At 34.6% G+C, this 17,176-nt stretch overlaps 1 protein-coding gene across 7 annotated transcripts in view; it reads right to left on the bottom strand.

Annotated features, from left to right (window-relative positions):
* Window positions 1-12,079: 12,079 nt before the first annotated feature.
* LOC123531213 (secretin receptor-like) overlaps window positions 12,080-17,176 on the bottom strand; it is a 129,467-nt gene continuing 124,370 nt past the window's right edge. For all 7 annotated transcript variants that reach the window (XM_053517148.1, XM_053517145.1, XM_053517147.1 and 4 more), the window contains 2 exons: window positions 14,956-15,070; window positions 12,080-14,252 (listed from right to left, as the gene is read on the bottom strand). In XM_053517148.1, the coding sequence (XP_053373123.1) occupies window positions 14,116-14,252; window positions 14,956-15,070 (252 nt within the window). In that variant the 3' untranslated portion in view covers window positions 12,080-14,115. The remainder of the gene's footprint in view (window positions 14,253-14,955; window positions 15,071-17,176) is intronic.

The raw sequence follows: 17,176 nt of genomic DNA, 5'->3' as shown, positions 1-17,176 counted from the left end.
GTCTGCTTCAAAACAGAGATGTGATGCTCAGTCTACTTTATCGACTAGGTTGGATTGTAAACAAAACAAAATCACAATTGATACCTTGTCAGACTGTAACATATATAGGGGGGATATTCAACCTTCAGTTAGGAGAGGTTTTCCCTACAGCAGACAGAGTAAAAAATCTAAAAAATGCTGTCTCACAAATTTTGAAAGGCAATATCAGTGTAAGACAGTATATGATTTTACTGGGAATGATAGCGTCCTGTCTAGAGATAATTCCCAATGCAAGGTTATTCATGAGACCTATCCAACTCCATTTACTTCAAAATTGGAATCCTGTACGTCTGCCTATGACGTCCAAAATAACAGTTACACCACAGCTGATTCCTCACTTGAATTGGTGGTTACAGGATCAGAACATTCTCATGGGCAGATCTTTAATCAAGCCCATTTATCCAATTACCGTGACCACAGATGCAAGTGGAACATGGGGTTGGGGAGGTCACATGAACAATCTGAATTGTCAAGGCCAATGGACAGCAATGGAGAAGTTACTCCATATCAACTGTCTGGAAATGAAAGCTCTGATTTTGAGTTTACAGCAGTTCCAGTCTCATTTAGCAGGTCAGAATGTACTGATCAGGTCCGACAATACGACGGTTTGTCAATATATCAATCACCAGGGCGGGACCAAATCAGTTCAGTTATGTCAGTTAACACTGAATCTCTGGGATTTTGCTTTGAAAAACAATATGAAATTGAAAGCAGTTCATATAATGGGAATAAAGAATGTATTGGCGGATGCTTTGAGTCGCCAAGCTCTGAAGCCAAACGAATGGTCTCTAGACAACAGAGTAGTTGGGAAAATTTTCAATCTTTGGGGTCAACCATTGATAGATCTGTTTGCTACAATGGAGAACAAAAAAACGCCACTGTTTTGCTCGTGGATTCCACATCCTCAAGCATATGCAGTGGATGCCCTATCAGTTGCTTGGCAGAACATGTTTGTTTATGCGTTTCCGCCAATACAAATGATTCCCAGAGTATTGAACCACTTAATACATTTTCAGTGTACAATGATATTGATTGCACCTCTATGGCCGAGGCAACATTGGTATCCCAATGTGTTGTTGAATCTCTTGATAGCAAATCCGATAAAACTCCCGAACAGTCAGTCACTACTTACTCAGTGCAAAGGAAGAGTGTCCCATCAAAACCCAGAGACACTGCAGTTGACTGCATGGCTGCTATCAACAGAAAACTCTCTGCACAAGGATTTTCTAAAAAAAAACTAGAGACCTTCTCTCCAAGTCATGGAGAAAAGGAACACAAAAAGATTATAAAAGTAAGTTTAAGCAATTCAATAGCTGGTGTGTTAGACAGGAAATTGATCCGTATTCAACAACTTTGGTAAACTGTGCAGAGTTTTTAACTGATTTGTTTGAGAAAGGTCTGCAATTTAGGACTATAAATGGATATAGGTCTATGCTTTCATCAGTTTTAGCACCTGTAGGGAACATACCAGTGGGTCAGCATCCATACATAATACGTCTGTTGAGGGGAGTTTTTAATGAACGCCCTCCAGTAAGAAAACTTGTTCCTGAATGGAATCTTATTTTTATTTTAGATTGTTTGAAAGAGGCGCCTTTTGAACCACTGAAGTATGCACCTTTGAAAATGCTGACTTGGAAAACTTGTTTTTTACTTGCAATTACAACATTTAGAAGATGTAGTGATTTGCAGTCGTTGCAGTTAGGAGAAGGCATGGTAAATGTTCAGCGCCATGGTGTTACACTTTTAAGAACTGGTATGTCAAAAACAGAACGACCAAATCATCAAACAAGAAATATATTTGTACCATATTTTCCAAACAATAAGAAGTTGGATCCTAAACGTTCTCTAGCCTTGTATTTGAAAAGAACTGAATCTTTCTGACGCTCTTCTTCAGAAGATATTGTACAGCTGTTCTTGGCAATAAATAAACCACATCAGCCTGTAACTTCGCAGACTATTTCAAGATGGTTGGTTAGTCTGATAAAGTTATGTTACAGAAAAAAGGGGAAAACAATACAGTCGGTGAAAGGACATTCAACTAGGAGTATAGGTCCTTCATGGGCTCTTTTTAAGGGTGCGTCTTTGCAACAGGTTATGGAGGCTGCAGATTGGTCGAAGGAGACCACTTTTACACGTCATTATTTGAGGAATGTTAATATGAACATGTTTGATCAGTAAAGAGCTGATAAATATCTTTTCCGGCGGGCCGCCATTATGGAAATTCTGTGTTTGTACTTTGGGAAGTACCTGTATTATGGTGTACATACTGCTGGGACATGTACAGTTGGTGTTATATACATAGTTTTACATAGAATAATGATTATTATGTTAGATGTATCTTCATAATTATATTGTTTGAAGATCTTCAGGAGATGGATATCCAAGTAGTTTTAAGGTGAGTGGATATCTTCTTCTTGATTTAGAATTCATTTGCCTTGTGAAGGCTTTAAATGTATATATATATATATATATATATATATATATATATATATATATATATGATTGTGGTATGAGAAGTACTAAATGACTCCCTCCACCTAGGGTACTGCTGTGGAATCTAAATATAATCCACACTGTAATGTCAGGTAAGTTTATTTATGAAATAAAAATGGAAAATTTGTTCTCAAATTGTAGTTTTATGAATAAATAATACTTACCTGACATTACAGGTTACCCACCCACCTACCCCACATGTCATTTAGCTATTCCGGCGAACTGTTTCGCCAAAAAGGAATACTGAAACATGTGGCTTATTCCGGAAGTAACGTGACGTCATATCGTCAAGTTTACTTTCCGGATTAAGGAAAGTAATATGCGGGCCAATAAAAGGAAATCCACACTGTAATGTCAGGTAAGTATTATTTATTCATTAAACTACAATTTGAGAACAAATTTTCCATTTTTACTGGATATTTTCCTGTCCTGGTTGCCCAACCAATAGCGAACGCAAAAATTTAATACACGAAATCTGCCTTATGAATGATATGAAGTTAAAAATCATTGTATTATATTTGTTAAAGATTTACATTGAAAACGCCCAGTTGGGGGCAATAAAAATTATCTACTCGGCTTTTTTGGTCTGATAAGTTTATCTTTGTAAAGTTATAGAAGTCACAATGCCAGTTCAAACTGATGGGAAATCGTGCAAAACGAACACTTTACAGGATGTTTATAATTTTGGACGAGTATATAACATGTTATTGAACATTCACATGTGCAACTAACATTGTTCTCGCCTAAAAACAGCAAATAAAAAAATCGCCCCTCCCCACCTCTGTTTCAAAAATTATAAACACATTTTACCGCGGAGCAGTCTCACATCTCCCACGTTTACGCAGCATCAACAAACAACAAAGTATTCTCGGTACATTTTGTCGAATAGTTCACTTGTTAAAGTGTTATTAAATCATAATTGTTGGTATCTTCCGATGTAAATTTGGACATCCATCGTGTTTGTCTCGTATTTTGTCCTCAAAGTCCGTGTCAATACCCGCCATTTAGTTTCAAAGCTCAAATGTATGAAAATATTACGGTGATGACATGTATATATCTAACATGCTTCGTTTCATACATGAAATATGAAAACGATAGGAAGGATTCTAAGCTGCTCTGTGAACTCCAAGTAAGGACTTTGTCTTTTGCTTGTCATAAAGATAATCATTTTAAAGTTTATAGAAAGATTGAACTTCTAGTCTCAAATTTTGTTGAGCACGCTTCTTATATTAGGCTTTAAGTTATAAAGTGCAAATCATTTCTAAAATAAATAGACAAAAACAAATAAGTATAAAAATGCATTTTTAGGTATACTCTAACTTTTGGCGTGATGAATCCGGAAAGCTCAACGCACAGAAGGCACCTACGGTTGTCCTGTTTGATAAAGCTATGAGCTTTCGTGCAATTAGATTTGAGGTACATACTGTACAGTTTGTATGGAAGTCATAGTTAATGATGTGAAGATGGTTGTGTTTACTAAGAGATAGACGGCCATATTGAATATTTTTCTTACGAAAATACCGTCGCGTAGTCCAAATTATATTTTATGCGGTTTATAGTTTATACCATCTACCTTGATCCTGTATTTGTTGTCTTTGTCACTGTGTGTTTGTTGTGTGTGTGTGTTGATCGTGTACACGTCCGCATGCTGGGTTGCGGGTGTGTGTAGATCGTGTACACGTCCTAGTGCTGGGATGCGGTTTAGGAAGACTGCGTTTTTGGAAAACGCTTTCCCTGTTGGGTATTTGTCCTTGTCTTTTTATAATTTACAGTTTTTAAGATTTACCTGAGTAAGTTGTCATGCCAAGGCCTTCAGTATTTCTAATATTTCTGTTAACGAAAATCTTACTCACAAATTTCTGCTGAATTTAATCACCGTTAATCGTAAGAAAATCGTAATTTTTTAATTAATTTGAACACGTAGATATTTATTATTGATAGATTTGGTTAGACTCTTTTATACTGTATAAAACTATCGAACACTTTATCTTGATTCTCCAGTATCTGAAAAGTAATAACGGCTCCATATGCTTTATGTATATCTTCTACGTTAAGAATTTGTGCTTTACTGTGTGGATACTACTATTACGTCATTCTCATCCATCAGAGGTTCGTCAAAATCCAGAGACATCCGGGGGACCATGGTAGACCTCTGGTATGCGAGAATGCTATTACGTATGTAAGGCATTGACCAGGCGGAGAGTAATTAGTAATCTGACATATTTTATAATTCAGGAAGGTATAGGTGGTTTTAGAGTAAGGTTTGGCTCCTGTAAACCGGTTTAAACGCACCATTGACTGTTGTATTGCGACATATTTCATAAGCCTGAACGTTAAGATGTTTATTATATAAAGTTGTTTAGTACATGTGTTCATATTTCTATGTGGAGTTCGTTCGGTGATAATTTTGTCCTATTTGACGTACTCTTCTGTGATTTTTCAAACGTTTGTTGCTCTGGAGTAGCTAACTCGAAACTTACGATATCGCTGAATTTACAAGGTTATTTACGACATTGTTAAGGTAACACAAAGGTAACACTATTTCGATACCTCAAAGCATACCTTATCAACCTGACTTACGATACCGTAAATGTGAAAAGTGCTTGAAAATGAAACGGGAATATTTCACATAATGTGATTGTCCTATCTTTGAGGAAACTTATATAACAACTTGTAACTATTTCCCTTATGTTTGTGTTGATTTAGTTTACCTAAAGCAAGTCATTAAGAAACTTTTAATAATCTTGAAGGATGGAAACAAATGACGTCCGTAATTAAATATCTTATTAGTTTATATTAATTTATTTGAGGTGGATTGTGAAGCAAGTTCTACAATTTATATTTATCACTCTCGGCGGAATCCATCGCCACGATATGAGAGAATAGGGGCCAGTTTCCTTTTTTAATGATGAGCGCCAAGCCAGGGAGCTACGTACATTCAAACAAAAGTCAACCCAACACACAATACGATATAAACAATTAACAATAAGAAAACCGTGGAACCGTTTGCTCGCAGTCCGTTATCACTTAGCGCCTTTTATCAAGACTGACGTGCAAACATTCAATTTGACATTTAAAGGACGTCATTTAATCATGTACTTACGCGGTATAAATAAAAGAAGGTTCCCGAACATTCTTCAGTCAGCTGCAGTCTTCCGCTCATTCACTTGCAAATCGTATATAAAAAGAATGGCATCGTTACCAACATTACTGTTCTCCCCAAGGATGGTATGTGGAGATAAAAATGGAAGTATGGACTTTGACATAAAATCAGGACCGATTTTGTTAATACAGGAGACGTGTGGAAAACGGATTAAACACAGAGTGTACATGAAAATATTTCGGAACGCGCACGTGCACCATGCCCAGATATATGCAGACTCGGATTACAAATACATGTATGGTTATATCAGCATGGGGAAATTTAAGGTTTTAAATAACTTGCATACTAACGAAATCAGCATCTTCAGCGGCAAAATAACAGATCAATCCAAGGAAATACAAGGTTTATTATTTGAGATTGACAAGTTTGAAAATGTTCAAAGTTGGGTTGAAGCACTATCTCCGTACGATGATTCGCCTACGACTTCTAAATTATCTCCGTGAATTCCGAGGGGAACACACACGTAAATATGACATTTTCCACAAAATGTTAGTTTTGTGAACTTAAAAGGCAGAAGTCAGACTGAAGTTGCATGGTAGCGGACAGCTAGGTAAAAACGTGATTATAGTGTTTGTGACCAGACGACTACAGTATTATCTGAGATTCTATAAGTATCCAAACAGTACGTTAACATACTACATTTCTTCTGCGTTTTATTCCACACATTTTAGTTTTTTAGAGCAGCAACATTTTTTTTTATTAAGCTCATGAAATCATATAATAATTTAAATCATATTTTGTTCAGATGAATATTGGATATAGCAATTTCGCACGGTTATACATAATGTCTAAAATCAAAAACTAAATGTAAAATAGAAATAATGAAAAACACAAAACGAACACTTTAACATTTGAAAACACAATAAGAGGTACAGAAATAGATTTTAAGTCTTCAAGTATCACCTTATCAACTTGTACATCGTGGAAGTTTTGTTATTGTCAGTGGAATATATATTAACTACAGATTATACGTTTAAATTTAAATCATGGAAACGTATATAATTAGAAAATGCACTCATAGCGCATTTAAAGGCTCATAATGCCTTTGTTTAGAATATAGCAGCCACATTTTCCGTTATGAACACAAAATATATTAATTACTTTTTAAATGCTATTTCAAAAACTGTTTTCTATATAATTTTGTCACAGGTTGAACCCTTTATGCCTCTACCTGTGAAAGTTCATATGCAGTATTAAAAGTAGCGTTTTTCTTACCACGTATTAATGCATAACATCTATTTGGTCTCGGCATAAAGTTAAAGCCCTATGGAATTTTAAATATTTTTGCGAAGTGTCATTCTATCGGTATTGTCTGTTAATCTTTTTCCTTTGTTTTGTTCAGTTTTCTTTTTTTAAACTAAATTTAAATTTTATAAAGTACATTTCTTTTTTTCTTTTTTTAAAGCATTGGACTCCTAATAAAAATCGCAAATTTCCAAGCGTCGGCTTTTTCGGAACTCTTATGCCGAAAATAAAGGTAATACACTGATTTCCGAAATACCGGAGAATACCGAAAGTTAAGAACCTAGAATTGGCAAAAATGTTATTCTTTTCCTTATATACCGTCTATGTATAATTTATTTCGAACTTGTAGCCCAGACCATTTGCTTTCTTTACTCATTTACCCATTGTGTATATATACTGTGTACAATCATGTGTTCAAAAGCAATGAAAAAAAATCAAGAAATAAAACATACTATAAAATCTGCAGTTTTTATTTTCACAAATTTATGTTGAAGGTCGTATTTCAGTTTAAAGGGACACCTTTCAGTGGTGTAGGGCTTTCTCTTGTTTCTTATTGTAAGTGATAAGTTAGACAATGCAATTTTGTTATCGCTCGGCAAAATGTAACGCTTTCGCTTCATAATTCGATCCTATATTTGTATCATAAATAGACATAACTTCAGATATATATCACTCTGGTATATAAAAAGCTGTCAACTGTGTCAGTCCTTTAAATAAGGTAAGTGTAACGATAGCATTTCCCAAACGCGTTTAACCCCCATACCCACCCCAGTCCCCAGTTTTCTTTATATGGTTTACTGGCCATTCCAAGGCGGTGCCCCTATAATTAGTTTGCGTTTTGTTCGTTTCGTTTTATATGCTAGGTATGTTGTCTTGTATGTTAGTATCCCTCCCCTTCTTTATTGCCCCCACCCTCGCCCACTTTTCACTTTTTATACTTCACCATTTTTATTTACCCTTCCACCTTACGCTTCCTCCTACTTTTCTCCATTCCATTTTTAATATATGTTAAAAAGAAGTACTTTTTCATTGATATTTGAATCACCCCTAGTACTAACATCCACTAAATTTTCTAGCTTTGCGATGTGCGGCTCTAGTTCTTTGCTGTGCTTAATACCTTTAGAGAGTCTTTTCTTGTCTTTTGCATTTATTCCAGTGAAATTGAAGACAATTTTTGTGAAGATTTTGTATCATTTTATATAGATATCATCATCTCGGGTCATGTAACCATCTTGCTCAGTTTTGACTTGTGACAAAGAAAGGACATGCGTTTTAGATAGCGTATGAATTATTTTAAATATATATAAAGAGTAGGTTATACACTTTCTAGCAAAAGATGTTTTATGAAAGAGAACCATGAACCAGCGTATGAACAGCCTCATATTGTATATATCTTATGATATTTGAAGTAATGTTAAATAAGGTAATATACTATATGATTCAGATTAAAAGCCATTCATTCTAACATTATACTTTTATCAACTTGTCCAACTCATTGTCTTATTAAATTTTAAACAAGCTGAAAATAGGGGCACCGCCTTGGAACGGTCAGTAACCTGTATAAAGGAATATGGGGGTTTAAACGCGTTTTAAGGCATGCCAGCCTCGCACTTACACTACGTTCAAAAAATTAGACAAGACAGTGTAAACAAAATCACTCCCCGCTGAGAGAGGCACTAACATAAGTGACAAAATACCAGATCATATAAAGTAAAACATAAAAATAGTATCAATCTAAGGTATAATTACACAAATGTACTCAACAACTTGTCTGATGTCAGAGCCCCAAGACCAATTTCATTTCCAGTATATTGATAACAGTAGCTTAAAGTTTTGCATACATTTGTTCAATATAAAATCTAATATAATGTAATGCATTTAAAAGTGCAGGGAGAAAAATTCTATAAGACTTGTATTTCGTTGTAATTCTTTCCATCAACTGCACTTGTAAAGTTTGTATGTTAATATAATTATGTATATTGTTCAATTTGTTGGGAATAGATAATTATGTTTAAACAAAAAGTGCTGTTACGGTAAACACACAGCTGTAATTCATTTCTAAATTAATGTCTTAAAGTCATTATACATATTATTTTAACGTAAATGCCCAGTTCGTCCATCTTTTCAGATTTTTTTTAACATTCTTTCGTACCTGGTGTGGTCTGATAGTGTTTTGATTGATCCTATTGATAAACAGCAGTCAGAAACAGCTTTACCCAGTTCTGCCAATTTTCCTTTAAAAAAAAGGTCGACAAATTCGGTTTGTGCATTAATATGGTATACGAGAGACTAAACATAAATAATTGTTTTAATAGAAACAGATGTAACATGTTAGAAATCGTTTGTAAAAATGTCAAACTATTATTAGTCATATCCAAGCCATCTATGTATGGTGGAGTTTTTGGAACATTTAAACAAGAAATCGAAGCGTTTCACTCCTTTACTTAGTCTTGTTAATTGTAATTAAAACAGTAAAATATGGCACCGTTATTGGTATCAGCAAGGATGGCATGCAGAAAGAAAAATGAAACATAAAGATTGGGACCATTTATACAGGAGACATGTGGAAACTGCTCATGAAAAACGTTCACAACGCCCACACACATCACACCCAGATATATACACAATTTGATAGGTTATTTTGGAGTGAGGAAGTGTACAGTTTTAATGCCCTGTATCCAACGACATCTTTATCACCAGCAACAAAATAAAAGGTTTATTTGGGGTTGAAATGTTTGAGAATTTTCATAACTTGGATGAATCAATCACTCCATCTGAAGATTTACCAAGTTGAAGGCTTTCAGATTTCAATTTCAAAAACAAAAATAGATTAATCCTCGATATGTGAAATTTCGCCGAATTCATGCGAGATGTGTTGTACTTTACTGGCATGGTAGCGGAACATTTTGGAAGTATCTGTGGAGTTACCACTTTTCCTGTTTGATTTCAGTTCATTTTTATTCTATTTATGGAATGCAAATATTTTTATTCTTTTAATCCCCTATGAAAAGCTAATGGATATAGATTTGGTGTTGTCTGTAAGCCCGTCCAGTCTTCATTAGTACATCGAGTCGGTATTTTGTACGATTGTTTCAGTAATCCCTTAAATCCTTGTAAGTTGTTGTCCCTTATTTGGTATAAACATACACCTGATACCTTTTTCATAGAATCCCACTTTAAGTTCATAATAAAAATTCTTAAATGACGATATATAAACGTCTTCAATTTTACTTCCCGCAGGCTGGATACTTGGTCTTTTAATGTAGTTCACTTTTTAAAATGTCTTTAAACTGTGTTTCACGAGTCCTTTCAAGAAGTATGGATGTTCAGCTCAAGTTTGTCTGAAACTATTTTCAAGAAGCACTCAAGCAGTTAGGCTTAAACTCCCACGGGCCACAATTAAGTACTATACTTGATTTGCCTTATGATGAAATTAACAACACCTCACCAGTTTCGTTTTATGTTCAGCCCATGATATATCTAGATCCAAACTATTAATCTTGTCTTAAACTTTTTTTTACTCAAACCCTATGAACTAATACCGTTCAACCACGCACCTTTGTTTTAAACGTGGTTTCAAACACTATCAAGATTCTGCAAATAGCTTAATCTGCGATCCTAAAATGTAGAACAAGTATCCAGCAAGCATGAGTCAAGGCTGCAAAAAGCAGGAATCCTCACTTATATTTATAACGTCAACGTTTCAATAATAATTACAATTTTATTTTCCTCTTAATTTCTCTGCGATGCACACTTCTAACATTTTGCGTACAGCCGGGTAGTTAAGGTCGCTGACTTCGAATCAATTGCCCTTCACCGATGTTGGTTCGAAATTTCGTTTAAGCTGTAGAATATTTCGTGTGGAGAAGCCTTCGAGCAGGCATACGGATGGTGGGCGTTTGTGCCAGTACTCACCAGTTCATGTGGCAATGCCCGGAGAAGCACTTTGGGTCTTCTTTCACAATGATAAGCTGGAATATTCGCCTTATGACTTATAATGTCACGGTGTGACCCTAAGTTTCCCACCCAAAAACTTCCCCTAAAGAATACGCTTTTCTAGTTAAAAAATACTTAATTGACAGCACTGTTCCAGTTAAAATTTACTTAACTGACAACACGCTTACTTTGGAGCAGTCATTCTGGTCTTGTTCTTAAAAGGGCATTTCGCGTTTACAAGTACCATCTGACAAGTAATATAAAACGCCTTGTCCATAAAAATATGTAAACTATTATATTTCATAATGCATATATTATACCTCATTTAACTACTGTAACATTTTAAGAACATGTGGCATAACTGTAGAAGATACATTTATTCGATTTTTAAAGTTATAAAAAGAGCTGCTAGAAGTTTTCTTGTTCAAGATCCTGAAACTCGATCTGTTATTAATTTGGCCGACTTTCCTGAACGCGTTCAATTACAGACAAGTTCTGATGTTCAAAGCTATATATAACAGAGCTGTTCAGGGACTCATTTCACAAAAGTTCATCCTAAGTTCTATCCAAAGTATGAACTTTAACAATATATTTATTTCATAACGTTTTAAAAAGATGAAGTTAATTCAATTTTAGGACAATACTATGTTATTTATGTTCGACTCGTATTCTAAGGATAGCCGAATAGTTATTTTCTAAGGATAGCCGAATAATTATTTTCTAAGGATAGCCGAATAGTTATTTTGGATCTATTTAAAATGATATTCGTGAAACGCAATACACCTAAGTTCTAACTTTGTCCTAAGTAGGCTTCGTTAAACGTCCCTAGTATCTCAAAGCTTCAAATATATTTGCACGTGATACTCATTCTCGGAAATTAAGGTGATCCTTTTATCTCTAACTTCATAATAGTTACTAATTTGAAATAAAACAGTTTTCTTCTGTATCTTGAGTCAGCTGTAAAAAATCAAGGAAATGCAGCGTCTGTCAAATATATACCTTCCCGCTTTTAAAACGCAACACCTTTTGACATTCTACTGGAGATATTGCCCATAGAAAAAAACCCTCCCAAATTCGTGTCAAATTAGTTAGACTATGGATCCAACTACCTAGCAATTAGAGCTCTTGTGATAAACATTTTTACGAATTGATTAGTATGCTTTTTTTGTAATATATATTAATAATTAGAACAGCCAACACGCCTAATATTTTATAATTTACTGAAATTACATTTTTGAAGTTCACTATACTTTCAAACAAAGTGTCGTTAATAACAGACTGTATCTTCAAAAAATATTCTTTTGCTACCTCAGTCCATTTATATAAATGAAATTTAAAGTAAAACCCTTTAATCACCAAATGCGCTCTCGCAGTGAAATAATGCAGGGATGGACACTTGGGGTCTTCCTCCACCATAAAAAATGGAAAGTCGCCATATGACCTATAATTGTGTCGGTGTGACAACAAAAGATGTAATCATAACAATACATATAAAAGTTCTGTTGTTTTTTTTAGAAAATGAGTGAACATCATTTGTAAGTATACGGTTTTCTAACTAGAAAATGATTAAATATCACAAAAATACTAGATGCTCGTTTTAGAGAGTGCTCGACAAGGATGCATTTTTGTTTCGTCCCACAGACCGTTTTCGCTAGTGCGACGAAACTGCACTTCCGTTTCGTAGTACATCTTGAGAAAAGAATTACCTTTCGGCCCAAAATAGTATCAAATTAAGGAGATACATGAGCATTGGTTTAAATCTTAATATTCAAAACTTTCCACCAGTATATTTTGATGCCTTATACATATAGCGCAATACGGTGCCTATGTAAGTAGCTAAGGATTTGTGCCAGTACGAGAATGTCATATAACAACATTTCATTTGGAAGAAAGCGCATTTGAGAAATTTATATTAAAATTATATAAGTACAGGTTCAATTAGTAATATCTTGACCTTAAAGCGATAGGAGACCACCCGGACCCTAGGTTCCAGACAAGTCTGGTATAGTCTAAATTGTCTTCGTCAGGTCCAAGACGGGCACCGTTCATGCATAATCCAATGAGAGAGACAGTAGAATTAGTCTGAAACAAATTATATTGTTCGAAACATTGATTCAACATTAATTTATTTATTTTTTAAAACGTTTGCACAATCATTAATGAGCGGCGCCATGAGAAAACCAACATAGTGGGTTTGCGACCAGCATGGATCCGCGCAGTCTGGTCAGGATCCATGCTGTTCGCTAACGGTTTCTATGATTGCAATAGGCTTTGAAAGCGAACAACATGGATCCTGACCAGACTGCGCGGATGCGCAGCCTGGTCTGGATCCATGCTGGTCGCAAACCCACTATGTTGGTTTTCTCATGGCGCGGCTCATTTGTCCTTAATCATAAGTGCAGTAGTTTGAGGGTGTCATATTATCATTTTCATTTTATAAGGTCCAAAATAATCATTTGAAAATATTAGGGGCTGGTGAAACATTTGGTTTGTAATAAATATTTGTACAACTGCTCACTGATATGGAGACTAATTTCGTTGAAACAGGCACACTTTTAAACAGTCAGTAGTCGGACACAATAATATGGTTTCATAAAAGTCCTGTTCTGTTAATAAATTGTGAAACACCACCGCATAGTAAACAATTACATTCAATTGTTAGAGCCATTTCGATATATTTTTGTGACTTTTGTGACTGGCCTCAGTTTTCATTTGTTCGATTAAGATATCCGATCCACAAATAAGCAAGTTCTGTATAAAAGTGCTATGTAAATATATCAAATATTGATGCCTGGTAACCTCATATAATTTCGGTATCATTTGATAGTGTATTATCAACTGACAAAGAAAATATAAAGTACATGACAAAAATGTGCTATAGAATTTTTTTTCAATGATACTTCAACAGAAATCCAGTTATTACAGGGCAAGTTTAATCATTTCGCAGTTAAAACATGACTGTAGTAATTCGTGCATATCATTTATTGTCATCTTATTTACTAATTTTTGTTCAGCAGACACACCTCTTTCAAATGATATCATAAAAAACATGGGGTCACCAGGCATCACATTGTTACCAATTTGTGGATTGGATACCTTATGTTTTTATGACTGTCATTATTATCATCGTTATTATTAATATTATTATTATATTGATGCGCGTATTTTCAATATACACAAACGTTCTGAACCCGCATGTCCTCTGTGTGTCTATGTCCGTTGTATCATCACAAATATGCTCAAGTTGCATCTAAGAAAGGGCTGTTAGTATTATTGGTATCTACTATCTTCCTTTCAGTATTACCACGTTTATTCAGTTCTTCTAATTCAACAAAACTATCTGAGGTATCACCTTTCAATCGTCTACCATTTTTTACTGAAATAGAAAAGACAAAATACTTATTATACGTTATACAGCTCATACTAATTTAAAAAAGGAAATAAAGGGAAACATTAAATAACTTAAACGGGTTATTAGTGGAAACAATAAATTTCTAATAACTATTTTTCCACCCTTTCCATAACAGGGTCTTTCCATAATTTTTCTTTAAAAATTATATTACACGTTATTTAAAAACTCCCGATGTGGTATTCGGATATTTTTTTTCTTCAAAGTATCTTGTTAGTTTTTAATCTATCGTCAATGTCAGTAATGTGTATATCAAAATAAGCATAAAAATGTAAAAAAAAATCTTGTAAATAGATGGTCATAAAATTTTCAGGAAATCTTAGCTAGGTTAGAAAAAATATTTTCGTGCAAACAAATTCGGAAAATTTCTAAAAAGATTTTTTGAAATTGTGATTTGCCTGCCTGATTTCTACAATGAGTAAGAAATTATCCCACTACTCCCATAACAGACCAAATAATACGTCTTTGTATGTTCAAATACTATACATTATTACACAATTCTTCAATGTAAATAGTTATAGACGTTATCATTTAGATAATCATTAATTAACTGGATCAAATGACAATCGAACTTCCACAGAGACTCAGTAATTAAATAATGTTTTAAAGAAGTAGAAATAACAGTTAATTATTGAGGAATAAGTTTTTCTTGGCAGAACATGGTACTTACAACTTGCTGGCTTAGACTGTCCTTTCACTGAATCTTTCTTGTTTACATTCAAAACTTGTCTAATGCATGGAAATAGAGTTCCTTGTTGCCATGAACGTTTAATTTCCACTCTGACCTGGAACAAAGTTAAGTGTATAAACTGAGAAATCTTAGTTCACTATACTTTCAAAGTGTCGTTAATTGAGTTCAACTGTAGGCGATGCGTATGTTCCCCATGCCGATTTGATAGAACACATTGCTATCATAGCCTAACTCTTTGCGAATAGACAGTCAGGATTTTAATATGCACGGAGTGTAGGACCAATACACGTGAAGCCGTCTTTCCTGGGAGAAACCATTACTGGCCTCTGGTTAGGCGGGAGACATTCAAGATTATCTCAGAAATTTCCAGTGCCTGGACCGGGATTCGAAAGCCGGGCTTCTGGACTGACAGTCAAGCGTGTTACCATTAGTTCACATGACCAACTAGATGAAATATATGAGCTCTATAAATAAGTAAGTAAGTAAGTAAAAAGTTTATTATTGTGACCTGTGCATAGCAGAACAAAATGTATCATAAATGTACAATGCACCCGGTTAAATGCTTCTTTAAGTCACCAATAATCAATAACTAAATGTATGGATTTAAAACGTGTAGACTGCTGAACGGCTACATGGTATTTCAAATGTTATTTTGTACATATATAATTTTTTATATGTTGTAGTGTACACAGCTGGCCTTCTGTCAAAATATGATTTAACATTATATTGCCGGTTTTCGATGGTATGTTTTATATATATATGTAAGTTTCTTTTCCGATCTCATATAATATTCAGTGACAACAGTTATTTCCCATAGTTCACTGATGCGTAACCGAGTAATACTCTATAGTTCACATTCAGCATATTAAATGTCTTTTGTGCTCCACTACGTTAAAAGTACAGATTCTACTGACTCTTAATTCTAATGGGTCTCCTACAAATTGCTCCACTTCTTTTCTTAAGGGAACTAATCTAAATCTAAAGTGACTCAACAATGAACTTTCGTATTTCTTAAGATTTAAGCATACAGTATCTTCCCATTTATTGAAAGTTACATATTTGCGTCACTTAGCAACAACTTCAATATCGTGACACCACCATTAGGTAGCGTCATTGGAAAATGGCATATTAACGGTGGACTGTGAATTGAAATTATCATCTGGCCCTGGTTTGTTCATAATCTATCTGACGTCATTTCACCTTGATGACCCTGTTTCAATAGGCAGAATACAGCTCAATAGCCTACAAGCCTGTACTATCATAATAAGCAAGTACATATTGTACGATTTGATGTACACCCGGGTAATACCGCGAAGCTATATTGGCGAAAATTATCTATGACTAAAACTGTTTACACTCCTAACAAATGCTACATAATCCAAGATAGAGGCGGCACAAGAACGGAACAGTTTTTCATACGCCCGGAAATGATGAACATTCCTATTCCAACAACAGCCCGACAGAGTTAAAAAGTTTCCAGTTCACAGTTATGGACTTTTCGAATGGCGAAATATTTCAAAATCAAGAGAAATAAAGGGCAAATTTACAGCACCATGAGACTTCAACCAAAAGGTTCGATTTTGTATTCATTTTTTTTTATAAAATGACACAATATGATTTTCTTGTAAAATAGTAAATATTTACCCCCTTTCTCAAAATGAATAACAATACAGCCTTCAGATAAGTTCCCCCGGTAAACACTAACTAGAGGCGGCACAAGAACGGAACAGTTTTTCATACGCCCGGAAATGATGAACATTCCTATTCCAACAACAGCCCGACAGAGTTAAAAAGTTTCCAGTTCACAGTTATGGACTTTTCGAATGGCGAAATATTTCAAAATCAAGAGAAATAAAGGGCAAATTTACAGCACCATGAGACTTCAACCAAAAGGTTCGATTTTGTATTCATTTTTTTTTATAAAATGACACAATATGATTTTCTTGTAAAATAGTAAATATTTACCCCCTTTCTCAAAATGAATAACAATACAGCCTTCAGATAAGTTCCCCCGGTAAACACTAACTAAAGACTGCACAGACCTAACCGGACGTTTGGTGACCAGGTGAGTCATAATATAATTATTTTATTCTTCAGTTTGTGCCATTTTGTAAATTTTCATTTAGCAGTCACAACATGCACGTAATAAGGCTTTACTTTAAGTAAGAGTGACTTATACAGTAGTGATAGATCCGCAAAT

This window comes from Mercenaria mercenaria, chromosome 11 (genome assembly GCF_021730395.1).
Source record: "Mercenaria mercenaria strain notata chromosome 11, MADL_Memer_1, whole genome shotgun sequence".
In the NCBI taxonomy this organism is placed as follows: domain Eukaryota; kingdom Metazoa; phylum Mollusca; class Bivalvia; order Venerida; family Veneridae; genus Mercenaria; species Mercenaria mercenaria.
The sequence above is the reverse complement of the archived record's forward strand: the minus strand, read 5'-3'. Positions and strand labels throughout refer to the sequence as shown.